Below are 17661 nucleotides of genomic sequence, written 5' to 3' on the forward strand. Positions count from 1 at the left end.
ACCCCCCACCCCCACTTCCCTCTTGTAAACAGCATAGTCAGAAGTAAACAGTTTCACACAATCACTCCTACGGCGCGGCAGACCGGGGCGCCGGCTGCAGCACAACCTCGGGCTTCACGCCAGCCTCGAGGGCGGCAGGGTGTTCTCCTCTCACCACGGCCCCTTTGGCATCTGGATGTTCAGCRTCGGTGCTGCAGACAGACAGTCCGGCACAGGGCTGCGCAGCAAGCTGCAGGCTGGAGGTTGCTTTCCTTTAGCTTGAATTTTCCCAGCTGCACATCCGAATGCCAAAAACTTCTACTGCCAGGGGTGGAAGATGCTTGATAGACCCAGCCCAGAAGAGATGTCTAAACACCTCTCGCATAACATCACATGCAGGTTTGAGTTGTTCCCCATTGCCACCTTGTTCTAGAGGGAACGCTGGGCCAAAATAACTGGAAGAGAGACACTAGGAGCTTGTAAACACTAAGCAGCTTCCTTAATAGTCCGAGGAGCCGAGCACAAACAGCAGCAAAGTCATCAGGGAGAAATRCTTTCAAAAGGACAAACTAAATGGGAACATCCACATTGGCCAAAGGCTAGCAGCCCTAGGACTCTTCCTTGGAAGTGTTTGCTAAATCCTAAGTAAGGCACTACGGTCTAGTTCACTAACATCAAGCTGCTTTGAAAACACAAATGCAAYGCAAAAGCTGAGGTGGAGCCGTGTGGTTTGAAGATGGCTTGAAACCATGATGGGCTAAGAGGGCGACCGACCCTCGTGAGGCTGGAGTCCCGGTGAGGGGCCCATTCATCTTCCACCTGCATGTCCTGCACTTCAGGCTTGGTTTCTACATATACAGGCACGGAGAGATACTCAGTGCCCAGGAACAAATGCGAGGACTGGCTGCAAGCTCTGTGTATCACAGGCCAGAGCAAGCATGCTTCACAGGCAGTTCTGCAAGGCATCCCCTCCATCCAGGACAGCTCTCCTGCCAGGAAGCTCCCTTCTCCAAGGGCGTAATGCCCAGGGAAGGGCCCTTCTGGCACAGAAAGCCTGTGTGAACAGCTTCAGGCGTGTAAAGCCCTCTTACTCCACCAGTTCAAGCCAGGGTAAGGTTTTAACAGTCAGTAGCAAAGGCTCTAGTAGGTGGGAGAATGATGGTTCGGTGATTTGGGCACTAATGCTGGAGTTGCAAAACACAGGGTTCAGTCCTCGCTTCACTGCAGCCCTCCTGGGGATGCTGGGCCAGGCGCAGGGGCTCCGCAAGCCGTCACGGGAGCAGGGAGGGCAGCCCGCCCTTGATTCCCAGGAGGGGCCTCGGCATGGCTGCTGCWGGGATCTGCTGCTAGCTGGAGAGAAAGCAGACCAGCCAAACCGCACTTCAAAGGCCCCCGAGAGAGCTCTGTGGCCAAGGCTGAGCGCACRGCCCGCTAACCAACCCTGAACTGCCTAACTCCCAGTAACTGTCCGGGAAGGAGTTCTTACAGCTCTCGTCTGGCTGTGGCCGGCCACAACCCACAGAGGCACCCCTAGGAACAAACACAAGAACCGAGTGGGAACAGTGGGAACAGCCGCACAATTTGTGCTGGCCAAACAATCACAAAAGACCCACGGCCTCGAGCCTCACGGCGTCATCTTCCCGAGGAGGACCCGGCCCTCCCGCAGCGACAGCCTTAGCCTTGCGTCCTGGAACAGACGGAGAGAGGAGGAAAAACCCAACTCCTTCCCTCCCCGCCTCCCAACTTTAGCTCTGCCTTAGCCCACATAAATTTACTGCATTTCCATACATTCCCATGAGGTCAGTAAAGTAAACTAGAGTAGCTAGAAGGAGATGCTGTCAGTTTAGGAGCCTTTTGGTGATGATAAATGGAAAACCAGAGCCTGAAYACAGGCCGGGGACAGTTCCTACTGCCAGAAACAGGGAAAGCAGGGGGACCCTGTTCTGCCTGTGAACTTGGCCAGCTCCCGGTAAGCACTGAACACCTGGTTGCTTGCAAGTAATGCTTGATCAGAACAGCCTATTCCCCAACTGGTGCCAGTTGACTTAACCTGSTGGGAAGTGTTTCAGCTGCTTCAGAATCTGCAGGACAGAGAAGAGGTGGTGCTTTACACTGCATTTACAGTGAGCTAAGTCTAAAGACATCACATGGGGTAAGCCCCAGAGTATCAGTGTTGCTCTAAATATAGGTAAGGAAATGGCGTATTAACTGCTCAGCCTGAGGTTCCAATCTCCTTACTTGAGCGTCCTGCTGAACTGTAACCAAGTAAGCAAACCTAAACAGCAGCATTGCCTTTTGCTTCCTGGAGAGAGCTATCTAGCAAGGAAAAGTGTTTTGCAGGAGGCAAGAATCCAGCCTGTGAGCCATTTAGGCCAAACCTCCTCCCCTCCCCAGTGCTGTTCCTAACAGCTGCAGTTTGGCATAAGTGAGCTCAGATTAGTGGATAGCGATCTGCTTTTCTTGTATGTAGACAACATCTGTCTGAAAACGTACCTACTTGGCCCTCACTGCCCTCTGTATTGCAAGACTGTCCATAACAAATTTCACTAATGAAAACAAGGAAGAATAAAGGTCTGTCAATCCCAGAGGCAGACCTGCCTTGCAGAATGGCTTTCCAGCTTGTTTGTACTACTCTAACCTAACATCAACTGCTTATAACCTGAGCAGCATTTGCCTAGACAGAAGTTACCTGGCTATGAAATCATTAACATGCAGTCTCCAAGACTCACTTCTACTAAAGCCTTGCACTCCGAATGCAAACCCAGCAACCACTTCATCCCCTTTTCCCCTGGGGGAAGAAATAGCTTTAACCCTAAAGTTGTGCCCAGCTGGACTCAGACATGGGGCCTGGCAGCATATCATGCTACCAGAAGCTATCCTGCTTCCCACCTGTTTATGGGCTCAGATCTTCTCCAGAAATATTCACGGAGTCAAACAGCAGCACCAGGGGAGGCAGGGATGGCTGGGAAGTGGCAGCTCTTCTATCTGGATCTTAGTCAAGGATAGCTTCATGAGCATGAAAGCTGCTTGGCTTGTGCTCTTCTGTAGGCCCATGAAGCCCCCATCCCACAACCCCAAAACATCTCTTCCCAACAAAACAACACCCAAAGATTTCACACTGCAAAATCCTGCAGGCCAGGCATCTTCTGTACCATCTTCTTCCCTTGTCTTCAAGATCCCTAGTTGCACGTAAGTAATGGAGATTATGGGTCCCTGGTAAATAAACCTGCAAAAAGAATCAAAAAAAGAAACAGGTATCAATCATAGCCGTAGGTTTGTTCCAGTCACTAAGTCATGACTGAGGAGAACATAGTATCCCATCAAACCTTCCTGTCCCACCTCAGACTGCGGGCAGGTAGAGTTGAAGCGCATGTAGACTGTATTTGCTGTGTCTCCATTTTTCATTTCAACTCTTAATTAAAGCAGTACTTGAGAGACTAGGAGAACTTGAGATGAATGCATACTTTCTTATTACATGGTTAAAGTCAATGACTTTTAAATAATGCCTGTGAACAACTGCACTAAGTAGAAGGTGAAAKGAAGCATCGCTGGAGTCATTCATCCACCTGGATAGAAGTTCTGCAGGAGACTGCTTTGGAGAAGGTGTCCTTGCCCAAGGCTTTCCTGCCAGTCCCAGTACGTCTGAGGGGAGCTTTGCACAGCTCCTTACTTAGCAGTGCTCTTGTTACTGGGCCAGGCCTGTCTGTTATGGGGCTGGACTCCCTTTAGAGTTATTGCTTATGAGAAAGTGCTTCAGACAGTTTTGTACAAAGAGCATGTAGCTGCGTAAATACATATCCAGCCATCTCAGCACATACGTCTGGATTAGTCTCACAGCTAAACACAGCATTACCTTTCCACAACACAGCGCCATCCTACAGGATATGCGGTGTTAGCCCAGTTGAAACTAGGATGAACATTTATCGTGACAGAACTCACCCCTGAGGGTCCACATGAGAGCACTCACCAGTAGCACTTCCAACTGTCTGCACAAACAGGGACACTGACTCTGTTGCCCTGTGTGTCAGCAGCAGCTTGGGCTCCTCGAGTGGCTGTGCAAGAGGCAGGTAAAATCTATTTTGGTACAACTTAAAGCAGAGCAGTACAGCACYGCCACGCTGCACTCATCAGCCCACGAGGATGGCTGTCACCAGGGTTTTAGGGAAGAAAGCTGCCCTGCTGGTCCCKGCTCCGGCCAGAGCCCTGACATACTGCTGCCTTAGTGCTTCTGCTGCCCTACAGGGCTTGTCCACAGCCTTAGTCCTGCACCCTCTTGTCCTTTTAACTCAGYGTCGCAGAAATACCTAACTGCCCTGCACATGAGTCACCTATGTTTTTGTCCTGGTTTGTAACTGGACAAATTCTCTGTCAGTACTGARCACTAAGTCTGGTTCCAAACAAACCAGTAGCAATGTGTGTGCAYGCAACATCTCTTCTCTTGGGAACCACTATATGCATTTAACTGTGTATAGACAAACCTCAAACACAGCATGAGGGGGATGCTCGTGGTCTTAATTATGCCTGGTCTACGGAAGCGTAAACTGTGTGCCCTTCCAATGGCTGTTATTTCTATATAGGAAACGCATCATTCAGGATGTCAAAGTCTTCACAAGGAAGGCTTAGCAGAGCTGCAATCAGGGCCAGGCATGTCTGTTGATGGAGGTCCCCTTCTCAGCAATATTTGCTCTGCCTGGTGGCACCTCAAAGACTTCCTATGGTGCTGGACCTGGCTASGCATAGTCCTGGAAGTCACTTCAACCCAGGGGTAAAACCCTGCTTTGCTTCAGAACTCCTCCTATTACAGACTTGTGGTAATTTTATAGCAGTTAATAGCAATTTAATTTTTCCCCTAAACTTCAGCTCTGAGCTCAGAGACAATTGCATGGAAAAATGGAGGGGGGCAGGGAGAGGAAGCTTCTGCTTTATCAGGGGCAGATCAGCTCTGGGGGGGCTCTGCCAGCCCCTCTCCCACCTGGATTGAGCAAGCGGCTCTTCAGATAAACCAACTGATACTGCCTGAACAGTGGGAAAGATCTACTGAAGAAAAACTGCTCCTGTCCAGCAAATTATTCAAATCCCTTAGCCCTAGGAAACTCATTAAAGAAATATATGCCAAAAGAATACATTTCTTAAAGAAAGCAGCTCAGCTGCTCAGAGTAGAAACCAGGACCACATGCGCACTGCTTCACAGGGGAGTTGGACTGGGAAACACTGCCTTTGTAGGCTGCAGATCAGAAAAGCACCTTTCCGCTTTACAAGGGAGACTTGTGAGAGGCTGCCAGGTYGGGGGGACTGATGCAATGAATTTTCTGGAAGATTTCTTCTGTGCTGCAGCTTCATTAGCAAGTAGGACAGTGTTTCTGTTCACGTCTCCCTGGAGTAGGAGCATCTTCAGGAAAGATGCCTTGTTTGAGCAATTTCAAGCTCTCACCTCTGAGACAGGAGAGCTCGCTACACTGACGCATGTTGTTTCAGGGGCTTGTTCAAGAGCTTTTAATCCCTCCACTGATGCCACTTATAGTTTTAATCAGCTCAAACGTTCGTTTGGCATCAGCAGGATATGAGCCAGCAGCCTATGAAGTCCTCATCCAGCACCTAATACAGGTAACACCAATGCTWAGGTCACAGGGAGCTAGTCGGAGGTGGCAACACAGTACTCGTAATAGATGGCCCTAACACAGGGGAGGCAGATAACCTAGCACCTTTCCCTGTTAACCATATCATCCGCCCTGCWCAGGAACACAGGATGCAGGGGCAGGGTTGAGAGCATCCTTTATTTCCCAGCTTCGTCATGCTCTTTACGTATGTACGTGTGCGAAACACTCCTTTGAGAGCTCCCTAAAATCCAACCGCCGTGCCTTCCCCCAGGCTGGGAAGAGTGGCGGAGACAGTGAGCAAACAAGAACACATCTGGTCAGATGTGGTGGGATCCAGGTCATCTGGAGGGCTCCACTGCTCTCCAGGTAGGAGCTACATTGCCCAGGAATGTGTCACTACTCAGCGCAGAGGCCCTGGGGATGCTGCTAGCTGCACCCGCTGCTGCTGCCAAGAAGTGGAAGTGATCTTGTTTTTATACTATTCCAGGGCTTGTTTTGTCCATGCCAAGATTCACAAATCACACTGAAAACAGTCTGAAGTCAAAATCAACACTGATTCAGAAACGAAACTACTATACTTTTCTTCAGCTTTCTCACATGTTCCTGTCCAGCAGTGTCAGGGCCTCTTTACTACAGAGGAACTGAGGGGTGCTACTGGACCAGATCCATGCAAGAGCCTTGCTCCCTGACAGCTTGTAGTCAGAGACATGTCTTATATGTGTCTGATTCCTGCCCTTCAGATCTAAAGAGCTGTACAGCAGCAATTTATTACCTGTGCTCAGCAGCAGCCCAGCAATGCTGGCTGCTCTTCGGCAGAGCACTGGAGCATTCCTGCAGATGTGCTAATTGAGGAGAAATGCCATCATGCAGGGTGGGTGAGCAGATGAGTTTTTCCAGCATCAGCTCAGTTGCATTTTGAAAACACAAACAGGAGAACAAAGCAAATGTAAACAGTTACTTTCAGCTGCAACTGAAATGATCAAAACCCACAGCAGGAAGAAAAGTACTGGAGCAAACAAGAGGCAGCTCCAGCTGTCAGCCATTTCCCTGCCGAAGGCAGTACCTGAGAGACCGCACGTCTGAATCGACGCTGCGCCCACTCCTGCCGTTCAGTGTCCACTCCAAACCAGACCAGCTATTTTATCAACAGTGATCAACTGTCATGGAATATGATCTACCAGAACAAGCTGCCCCCCGCACTGAGCAAAACCATTGCTGTTTGATGTCCTACAGGAATTACAGCTAGGAATTTCTGTAAATACTCAATCATTCAGATACTTGATCAAACTTAAAAACAAGGCAGYTGCATCTGCACCGTGTGCTAACAAAGCACTGGTAGGCGTGATGGTAATGGGATCACTAACTGTCCTGCGACTTCACCTTACGCTGGCTGCAAAGCGTGCACTGAAATGGTGGACGACGCTGCCACTTGCTCCTCTCGTGATCCGCCCGTCTTTGTGGTGACGATCACAGTCAGCCATTTGCTTTCACTGCACCTCGCTCCTTAGCGAGGATAAAAGTGGACAATCCACRCTGCACAAATCCGTAACGTCAGACACTCTCCCACTGACAGTGCGGTACACAAGGGGAGGGAACACGTGTCCCTTGGGGAGCTCAAAGTACAACGACTGGAAAGATAAGAGAAGGAAGACAGATGTTCACATAGTGATGGGGGGGGGGGGAGATGTGAGCAGCCCCAGCACTGTGAAACCAATCCCAGGACTGTGACTGGGTGCAAAAATCCTCCGCTGCCGTGGAGATCRGGAAGACACTGATAGGAAAGGCAGCTCGCAGCTCCTCCGAGAGCAAGGCACATGGCTGGAGGTTTGGAAGTCTTCCTGCATCACTAAGTAGGGGTGAAATAGCCCTTAGTGCAAACTGCAGTCACAGTACTGGGCTATCACACAGCAATCAAGAGATTAACAGCAGGTACCCAACACAGTCCAGCCACTTGCTAATTGTACCAGAATGGCTTTTGTCCCCTGTGCCTAGAAGGCATGCTTGTGGTAATCAGGCCTTACATAATCCTGTGCTCCAGAAGATGTGGGAGCTCACTGTTCAGAAAAGAAAGAGGAGACCCTCATTTCCCCCAGGGAGTGCACAGCTTGCTGCCCRCCTGCACAGAACCCAAAGCCCTGGGAGGACAAGAGTGTGGCAGATGCCAAGCCAAAAACACTTTCCTGGCTGAGAACCGATATTTAATGTCTGCATTTTGGAGGGATGAAGTCTGCTGACGGGCAGGTTCTTGCAGCAGGACTGCCAGGACATGAAGCAAAATCAGAACAGGTCAATGACAAACCAAGGAATAAGTGAAAATCTGATTGCCATGATCAGGGAGGGTTACAGTTTTACAGGTTTTGCCATGAACTAAGCCCACCTAGGGTCTGAAACTGTTCAGGAAAAGAGTAACTCATTGTGCTGCCTGACACCTATATAAGCTACACACAAGTGCTGCAACTATGTTGGAGAGGTTACTTGAGTTTCAYGGTCAACCTAAACTACCTGAGAGTTCGGGAGCTGCTCTCAAKCCCATTTTAAGCTTCCTTCTCAAGCATGCATCCCGTTTAAGATTTACATTCAGTAACAGCCCAGCAATAGCGAGCAGCAGGCCGATTCAAACGCACAAGCATACAATTCATAAAAGCCCCCGTAGGGAAGCGTAGCAATCGCATCCTGCTGCCCCTGCAAACAAAACACAGCARCACTTCCCCCCTACGCAGCATAATGCACAGCGTCCGCAGTGACCATATGGCTGGTGCTCCGCTCCTATCTGGGCCACGCAGAGCCCAGCCGCGGCACGCCGGCCGGRTTGTGTTATATAAGTGCAGCCATCTCCCCTGCAGCTGTGTCGCTAGCGGAAACGATTGGKGCAGACTCACGGCTGGCTCCATCCATGGATGGAGGGGAGTTCAAAAGGCAGCTGGGTTTTAAGCAAACAGCCGCGGGGTAGGACTGTCCCCTCGCTGTTTGTTATCCCTGCGTGTGCTGTTCGGCGGTTACGCGCAGGATGAATCTTCCCCAGGGGGCACAGGCCTGTTGCATAACTCAGCAGCATCATGTTAGCACAGCACGAGTGATCACAGATGGCAACAGCGGAGGCAAACCCTGACCCTCCGCCACACAGCACTTGAAAACCCCAGCTCCCAGCCCCACAAGATGAGAAATGTCTCCTTCCCCATTGCTGCGCCCTGGAGCACAAGGCAGGGTGTCCTGTTCTTGCCCTGGGGCTTTATCACACCCACGTGAAGAGCCCTGCAGATTCRCTCCACCTCCCCGAGCCCCAGCCCCCACCAGCACCGAGACCAGTACCAAGCCCCAGCCTCAGGCAGAAGCAGTCACATCAATTACTTGCACTGAAGATCTTAAGGGCGTTAAAATATTTTGTGCCTTGTGATGCAGAGGAGATGGTTTGTGGACCCTTCCGAGCAGACCAGCAGTGGCAGGACTAGACCCACCCAAAGGGCCTTTCCATGACTATATTCCTATTCCTCTGGGCTTCTCTTCTGGGGACACACCAGACACTTTCTATTCACACCTTGCTCCACACACACGTAGAAGGCTAGGCAACACCCCCCAGGAATTATTGTCTCTTGAGGTTAAATCTTAAGAGTTTGGCTTTTGGAGCACTGCTGTCTCAGGCAGGACAGGCAGCTGCCAAGGGTGCTGAGAACAGCACAAAGCTTATCTGGGCACATTCCGGCGGTTTGTCCGGACAGGGCACGGAGAGCAGATCCGTCTTACGTAAGCCCAGGAGTGCTTGGCTTAATTGAGCAGTGAGGAGGTTTAAGCCCTACCTGCCAAACTGCCTTTACGCTCCCCATCGTACTCTGCACGTTACTGCAGAAGGCTCTCCATCGGGAGCAGGCTGGGCGCAGAGCGACCGACTGCAAAGCCCCAGGCTTGCTGTTTGCTGGCTCCAGCAGCCCCGTCAGCTCTCTCCACTTTGTGTCTGTGATTTGCTTTGATCCAGTAGGATCTTTTTGATTTGTGGATCTGGAAAGGACTGGGAGGTCCAAGCTGCAAATCTAACATTTGTTATGTGCAGACTTCTCAAAGGTCTTCTATAATCAGCAACATGAAAGGTAGCTCTGCCATTGCTTGTGAAAGAGTGGGGCTCAGAACGCAGCCTGGCCTCTTGTAATCTGTAATTTTTCAATTTCATTGAAGTATTTGTCTGCCAGAGGAATCCCTAGTAACAGCTCTTGTTTATAGACATCTATGCCATGAAGGCAACACCTCTCATTCCTATGGTGTCACTGGTTACTCACACTGCCAGCTACCCCCACCTCCCTCGGGCAGTCCTTCCAGACCATATGTGACCCCCAAGGCCTCAGGACTCGGGATTCAGCAGAGACTGAGCTTTGAATTATTTAGGAACTGAGCTGGGGGGGGGGTGGTACAAACTCTGCCTGAACTGAACTGAGAGCAATCTGAGTGCAACTGTTTTGTAAGCTTCCTTCCTGCACAGACTTCTGTCTCTGAACTCAGATGCTGAGCACCAAAGCATCTTACTGGGGCTTATGCAACTGCAGTTCACACCAAAAGGATGAAAACAAAGCGAGACACATCACAGCCTTTCCAGGTGAGAGCAAGGGAAATGCCTTATCTGTGCCGAGAGCCCACCTGCTGCTCTGCTCAGCGCAGCCCCAGCAAGCCAGCCTAGCGCAGAGCTGTGCAGTCTGGGCACGCGTCGGGAGGAAGGACTGTGCAAGGCAATGAGGTGCTCTCGGCGCTGACTACTGAAATTAGACGAGGGAGCAGGGGAGACAGAACTGGCAGCTCCCTCCCTGCCTCTTGGAGGGAGGGTCATACCCAGGGCTGATGTCAAAGGTTGCTCCCGGGTTTCTCCGCTGCACACCAGCCTCTTTGTCAGCTAGCGGCCAGGACTGCTGCGGAGCAGGGCTGCTGTTCAGCCCTCTCGCCTGCACTCAGGCTTTGGGCAGCAGTGTGAAGTGCAGCTGCTAATTCTGTTTTCCATCTCTATTTTATTTTTGCAGTAGAATAGGTGGATAAAATCTCAGAAACAGTGCTCTGATGAGTCACTATAGAAATTGCTCTGGGAGCATAAAAGACTCCATTGTATCGTTAGAGTGCATAAGCGGGCTGGTAAAGAAGACAGTATTATATAAAAACTGCAGATCACTTACCCAGCTGCAAAGCACAGCAGTGCCCTGCCCTGAATTTAAGCAGCACATGTAACCTGGTCCATTCTAGTTTCAAGCTCAAAGGCATCAGGTCGATCCTGTGGGTTAGCAGCCAACATATCTTTCAATAGTTGCTTGATCCCCTCAGACATGGAAGTCCTGCGTTTCTGAGGGATGTGCAGCTCCATCTTTGGGTTTTCTAGCAGCGCTTCCCCAACGGGCACAATCTCTGTCCCCTGCTTGATGTAGGTCCCCAGCAGCTCTTTCTTGGTCTCTGCATCGATGAAAGTTATCCTCTCAATCATGGCCCAGATGATGATGCCAAGGGCAAAAATGTCAGCCTTGGCTGTGTAGTGTCCCTCCCAGACCTCAGGGGCCATGTAGAAGTCAGAGCCACAAGCTGAAGACAGCCAGTACTTGTTCACATTCACATTTTTGTTATTGTTCCCACCCTCCTTGCCCCGAGCAGTCAGGCCAGCACAGACCTTGCTGAGTCCAAAGTCAGCCACCTTGAGAACTGGGGTGCCAGATTTCTCAGTTATCAAGATGTTGTCTGGTTTCAAGTCCCGATGAACAATATGGTTCTTGTGCAGGAAGGCAATGGCGCTGGTCAGCTGTAGCATGAAGCTCTTGTTTGTTGCCGGGTCTGGTCTTCGTGAAAGCACGTACTGGTTGAGATCTCCCCCTTCGCAGAACTCCATGACAAACCAGAGATAGCACGGCTCCTCCGCGTAGCCCAGGATCCTCTCACCTTACCAAGAGACAAAARCAAGAGTGTTTTTCAAACATGGTAAAAAAGCATCCACACTATAACTCAGCAAGGATAAGGAACRGGCCTGTTTCATGGATATATCAAATGCCTCAGGGGTTTAACTAGGACCTATCGCACCACAAGGTATCAGTAATCACTGCTATTAAATGTGATTCATGTGCCCTGCAGGTGATACACACTGCCTGGCTGATGCTTTCATTGCTGTGGCTTCAAATGCTTTAGGCTTCTGTCAAATGAGATGCACCAGTACCATGTTTATATGAGCTTATTGCCTGGGAATGAGCTCAGGGAAGTGTTTACACCAAAATGCAGGTGTGAGTGGCACTGAGCAAGCATAGATGATTTCAGGTACTTGGAGGGAACTTGGAAATCAAAGGTATTTTCCTGAGCTATCATCAGGTGATTTTCACTGGGATCTGAAAGCCAAGTGAGATCTTCAGCCTAAGATGAAGAGCACATAATTCGCAGTGAATCTACAGGAAAGTCCACTCCACACAAATCCCAGCTCTCCCATCTGAACGAGCTGTGCTGCAGAAACTGCAGTCAAAGGCTGGTTTATACCTTAARCTTTACTAGCATAATTGCTGGGGAGAGGAAAGTAAATCACACTGCTAATATTGTGCCAATAAAGCTTTACTGAAAGCACTTACACCAGTGTCAGAGCCTTACAGCACRCTGGCTGGTCTCAAACTGAAATAGATTGGTGCAGTTTAAGTGTTGTACTTGTGCTAGGGCAGCTTTGCCACTTCATACAGCCTTAGTTAAGTATCAACAAGTTTTTAAACAGAGAAAACTGGAGGCCCAAGTAACAAGAAATGTTYGATTCCAGCCATGCTTATGAATGCTACTCATGCTAGTGTTACTGCCTAGTATGAGCAGAATATTGTGCTCCAAACGGCTTCTTCCTTTACCAGACGCCTCATTTAGCTCTCCAAGCTACTTTGTCCCTCAGCTCAAAGCACCTCAGGTCCAATCTACTGTACATAGATCTCACTTCACATCCAGCTCCGCAAACCTCCTGCCCCTCTGCCTGTAAACCAGATACAGAGAAGCGCAAGAGTAACATACCACGTGTCTGCTGCTGCCCAGCAAAGCAAAGGCAGGAGTAGCCCTGGGACTTTGGGATGCAAACCTTGCCTCCRCCCCAGGTCACCCACTCGGAGCATCCAGGTGACAGGCAGACTCTACAAGCACATCCAGGGAACTGTTTTGCTCTAGGAATTAGTTTTTGCTCAAACACCACAAGGGAAAAAGCTGGAAGACGCCACTCACCTCTGCCATAGTTTACAAACCACGCAGATAAATCTGAGCCTTCTGAAATCAGTTAACGACTACCAGGGACACCAAGCCCTGGGCTCCTTGGCATCAGTGCCTACAGTGGTCAGCAATGGGTGTGGGTGGGAATATTGGTTATTTGCATAAACAGTCTGTAACCATGGCTACTGCAATGGAAATTAAAGTCTGTACAACAGAAAGATTTGGCTGCACCTCCTTGCCCTCAGCAAAAGATGAAGGGCAGGTCTGGGGGATGGGAGGAACCACAGACAGACTGGAGACACAGGGCATGGGAGTGTTTTAAGGGGCCAAATGAGACCCCAGAAGGGCGGGGAGGGGAACCCAGCACCTGAGCCTGCATGGCTGAGGRCTGGCTCTGGAGACCAAAACACCAACCAGGAAAAGCAGCTTCTCCGGTGTGAGCCACTCGTTGGTGAGAAAGTGAGAAAAAGGCATGACAGAATGGAAAACTGAAGTGAGACGGCCACTTGTCTGGGGAACAGCGACTTCTGCACAGCCAGAAGAGCCCCAGCCAGGTCCAGCTCACACTGCTACCGATTCGGATTTGCTGAAACCCAGCAACACCTCCGTAGGGCCCAAAGGCTTTGGCGTTGTCCTGCCCCCAGTGCCCACTAAGGAGCTGCAGGGGAAAGCTCTTCCCAGGCAGGAGCCACTCCAAGACGGGAGCGAGGTCGTTCCCACCACGCTTGGGGGCAGCAGCTGCGCAGAGGCCACGATGGCCGCGCCACGCTCCCTGCATACGTCAGGACACGACACGCTGGTGGGAAGGAGACAGCGTTTACACAGATCCTTCCTGGAGGGAAGCGGCTCAAACGCTGGCTCGCCAGCAGCAGGAGCCTGCTGGCTCTGAGAAGCTGAGGTTTGTTTTTAGCATAATGCAAGTGCCAATTTAAAACCTAGCCRCTGAACCTCTGCAAGTGCAGGGAGGACACAGCTGACCCCCCAGTAGCTGCAAGTACCATGCACTTCATGTTGGGTGGAGTGCTGCTAGGAGAGGTTTAAGCCAAGAGCAATATTTCCTCATTTTCTTTCTATAATCTGAAAGTGTTTTAGTTGTTAAATCATCTTCCTGCCTTCAAAACAAACAGTTTTAAACATAAAGAGCTGGCAGACAACTTGTGAAAGATGGGGTTTTTAGCAAACTGATGTCAAGCAGCCAAGAACTGAAGAGATGCAGACAACAGGCCAGACCTACCCTTACAAAGTCCTTCCCAGAGCAGGCAGCCCTTCGCGTTTCCTGCCCAGGCACAGGACCCGTGCGTTAGCCTCTCCACCCCTGCCGCAGCCCTCCCACAACCTATCCTGGGATCTCATTAGCAACTTGCTAATTTGCTTGCAGTCACTGGGAAAAATTTAATGACAACAGAACTGACATCCCACTCCCCACTGCTGCATGTAACCTTTAACTCCCTCTGTGCAAAGAGGCCGCGCTGGGGCGAGAAGGGACCCGGCGTGGCCAAGGCCGGGCACCTGCTCCGAGGGGCGACGCGCGCAGGCGATGCCTGGGCAGCCGGGGAGCGCCGCCGAGCGCCGGTGACCTGCGAGCAACACCCTATACATGTTCACGTTATCTCTAATAAGCCAGCTTTGTATATCGACACTATGGGCTGGGAACTGCACACGGGGCACGTGGCTGAGCACAAGCCCTGAATGCATGCCTGCACCAAGGGGACCGAGCACGTTGCTCAGCTACGTGCCTCTCCCGACGGCCCCTCGCTGCAGGCTCAGTGCGAGGCTTTCAGCTTCCTCCTTGCACTCTGCCCTTAAGATGTGCATTTTAAAAACTATGAACACGCAGGCTCTGCTAYGTAGCTGAACCCCTGCATTGCCTTACACCCCAAGGGTTGTGCTCCCAGTTCAGAAAGAGTCTCCGATTAATCCCCCCGCCAYGTTCTGAACCTTGGCATGTCGGCACAGCATCTGTGCATGCCTGTAAATAGCCCAGCTGCGGTCGTGCAGAATGGCACGGCAGCACGGCTACGTGCCGCGCACCTCGGCGGGAGCGACGCGAAGCACAGCAGCCGCTGAGAGCGGAGCACCAAGCGCTGCAGGCAGGGAGGGACAGTAAGCAAACACCGGAGGTTCTCCTAGTTGCAGCATTAATTTTAAAATTTGTTTATTGATACTGTATCAGACCCAAAGCTCAGGAAGGCAGCAAGCACAGCCTCTGCCAGAGCCTGTGGCTGGCAGATAACACAGGCTGGACAGTAGTCAGGAGGAAAACTGATGGAGTAGAGAAAGTGCTCCTGTCTGGGGAGCAAAATGGTGTCCTGCACTGAAGACTCCAACTATCAGGCATAGCCTCAGCTACTGCAGGTGCAGCAGCAAGAAGAACTCTCTCTCAAAGTTAGCCCTTACCATACTCCAGGGTACAACAGGGAAGCTCGCCTGGGAGCAGAGGGACAAGCAGGGCTTCTGACAAGAGCCTGCTAAGCAAGAGCCATCTCCGGGCTTCCCCCAGGGATGCTGCAGGGCCTCTCACAGCATGGCCCCTGCAGGGGCTCAGGACAGGTCAGGCTGCAAACACCTTTCAGCAATGTCTCCTTGAGCAGAGGCCACGGCTCCTGTGGCTGCCTGGCCCCGCTTCCTTCTTCAGAGGAGACAAAGCTCTCCCCACAGCAGGGAAGTGACCCCGTGAGAGGAGCGCAGCAAGCCTTCTCCTGTCTAAGGAATGGGGCACCTGCGGTTACCCAAGAACCTTCCTGTGGGCCATGCTGCTTCATCTCAGGGTGCACAACCTGGCGGAGGGTTGCAGCGAATGGCTCTACCTGCCAGGAGGGGCTTTACTAGCTATAGCTGGACACACGCTCCGGCAAAGGGAAAAGCCAGCTCTGCTCCCCAGAGTCACCATCAGTCCTGTGAGGATACATAAGGGGTTCTCCCAGGCTTACAGAAAATCAGACACTGCCCTTTTGGGGGACATCTCCACCAGCTCAAGTTACTGCTTGCTTGGATGGTTGTGCACGGCGTGTAAAGGGAGATCAGGATCGGGGCTGTGCTGGGGAAAGCCAGGCAGGCCCAGGAGCATGGAGGGGAGAGCCGTGGCAACTGGGAAGTTTTGAGAGCCACAGGCTCACTCTGAGGACGGATGTTGCAGCTCTCCATGAAGTCTTTGCATGATACAGGTTTGGAGACTGCTGACATGGGGTGTCCATGGCACAGGCTCAGCTGGGTGGGGGCACAGCTAATACTGAGCTCTCCAAGGAGCACAAGGAGCCTCCAGCAGAAGTTTCTAGGAAGGAGCATAAGTCGGCCCTGGCTGAGGCAGGCTGGGGGTGGGGTGCAGGGGCATCAAGGATACAGAGCTCTGGTATTTTTCCAGGTCTCCATTGCACATCAKCAGAGCTAGGTCTGACAAGCAGCCAAGGGAGCAGGGGGGTGGCCTATTTTAGAGATGTCACCAACGGCGTCAGGAGAAAGTGACCCCAGACAGCCTAGGATGTTGCTGAGGGACCCCAAGGGGAGATGAGGGTTATAGGGAACCACACAGCTCAGGTACAGGCACTGGTACTTCCAGAACCGTCCCCATGGAGCCAGCTGGTATTGTACTAGGGAAAACGGGGACAGGAGAGCACAAGGAACAGTCCCCAAGCTGTAAGAGCTCAAGAGAGCACTCCAGACACCATAGCTGACTAGAGGGGAATAGCAGCCTCAGGGCACTCAGAAGAGATRGGATCGCATGTAGGGACAGAGGGGGAGACCAGGCAAGGTCCCCAAGGGGTGTGCACAAGCTGCATAGCAAAGAGCAGGGTAACAAAAGGGTTCTCCGAGGACCGAGCCCAGGAAGGGAGGAAGAGAAGGTACTGGAACRGGAACCCCGGTAGGAGGGCAGGCGGAGGACCTGAAGGCAGCGCGCAGAGCAGGGATGTCCCCCAGAGCATCCAGCGGGGACAGTAATGGGGTCACTTCAGAACAGGGCACAGGGCTGAGATACTGCAGCAGGGCAGAGACTCCACAAGCAGTGMACAGGGCTGCAGAGGTGCTGGAAATAGTTGCAGCAAAGGGGCACTGAGGCAGGACCCAGGGTGGGGGGCACRCAGGGAGCAAGGCAAAGCCCAAGGGCACAGGACAGGACCTGGGGGAAGGTGACRCTAAGCAGGGCCTGCATGGGGAGAGGTGCCAGGGCTGGGGCCAGGCATAGGGAGGGTGATGCTGGGGTCCCAGAGAGGTGCTCAGAGTGGGTGATAGTGAAGAGGGTGCTGGTGGCAGGCGAACAACRTAGGTGGGTGATGGGAGCAGTGCTGGGGATGGCTGGGGCAGGTCATGCTGGGGTGCAGAGGGACCCCAGGGCGAGCAGGGGTGATGCTAGAGATGAGACTCAGGGCACCAGGGGTGCAGCAGAGGGACCAAGGGTGCTTACACTGGAAGAGGGGTGCTAAGCAACAGCAAGGGGAGGTGATGACAAGGGTGGGGGGCACAGGGGGTCCCCCAAGAGGAAATGATACCAAGGAGGAGGACAAGCAAGGGGCAATGCTGGGTGAAGCCAGCTTGGCAGTGCATGGGGGTGGGCAATGCCAGGAAAGGGGGGATGAGGGAGCCCTGGAAGAAGGGGGGACAACATCCAGGAGTTCTGCACATGTATCCCAGAGATTACCTGGGGCAAAGGACTGTCCCCATAGGATGTGAGGGAGATGGCAGTGCCAGGGGGGTGGACAGCCTGGGGGAGGAGGGTGGTGGTGTACCAGGGAGGGCGCAGGGTGCTCCAGAGTGGACGGCAGAGCGCCCCGAGATGGGTATCTGGGGAAAGTGATGTCGGAGAGGGGACCAAGGTGCCCACGGGAGAGGAACCTGGGRTTCCCCGAGGGAAGAGGAGCACCCCAGGTAGTGCCAGAGGGCTGGGGTGGGGGGAAGGCTACTGTGGGGTGACAGCAGG

General features: G+C 52.1%; 1 protein-coding gene across 1 annotated transcript; it reads right to left on the reverse strand.

The window, feature by feature from the left end:
* Positions 1–15: 15 nt before the first annotated feature.
* Positions 16–13527, reverse strand: LOC146590867 (serine/threonine-protein kinase 35-like). The gene is made up of 3 exons (XM_085314281.1): positions 13323–13527; positions 10724–11471; positions 16–3205 (listed from the first exon to the last, which is right to left on the reverse strand). The coding sequence occupies exons 1-2, from the start codon at positions 13525–13527 to the stop codon at positions 10759–10761; spliced, it is 918 nt and encodes a 305-aa protein (XP_085170407.1). The 3' UTR covers positions 16–3205; positions 10724–10758.
* Between the last annotated feature and the right edge of the window lie 4134 nt (positions 13528–17661).

The sequence above is a fragment of the Rhea americana genome, unplaced genomic scaffold, assembly GCF_003343005.1.
Source record: "Rhea americana isolate MKP2758 unplaced genomic scaffold, rheAme1 scaffold_4, whole genome shotgun sequence".
NCBI classification, from domain to species: Eukaryota; Metazoa; Chordata; class Aves; order Rheiformes; family Rheidae; genus Rhea; species Rhea americana.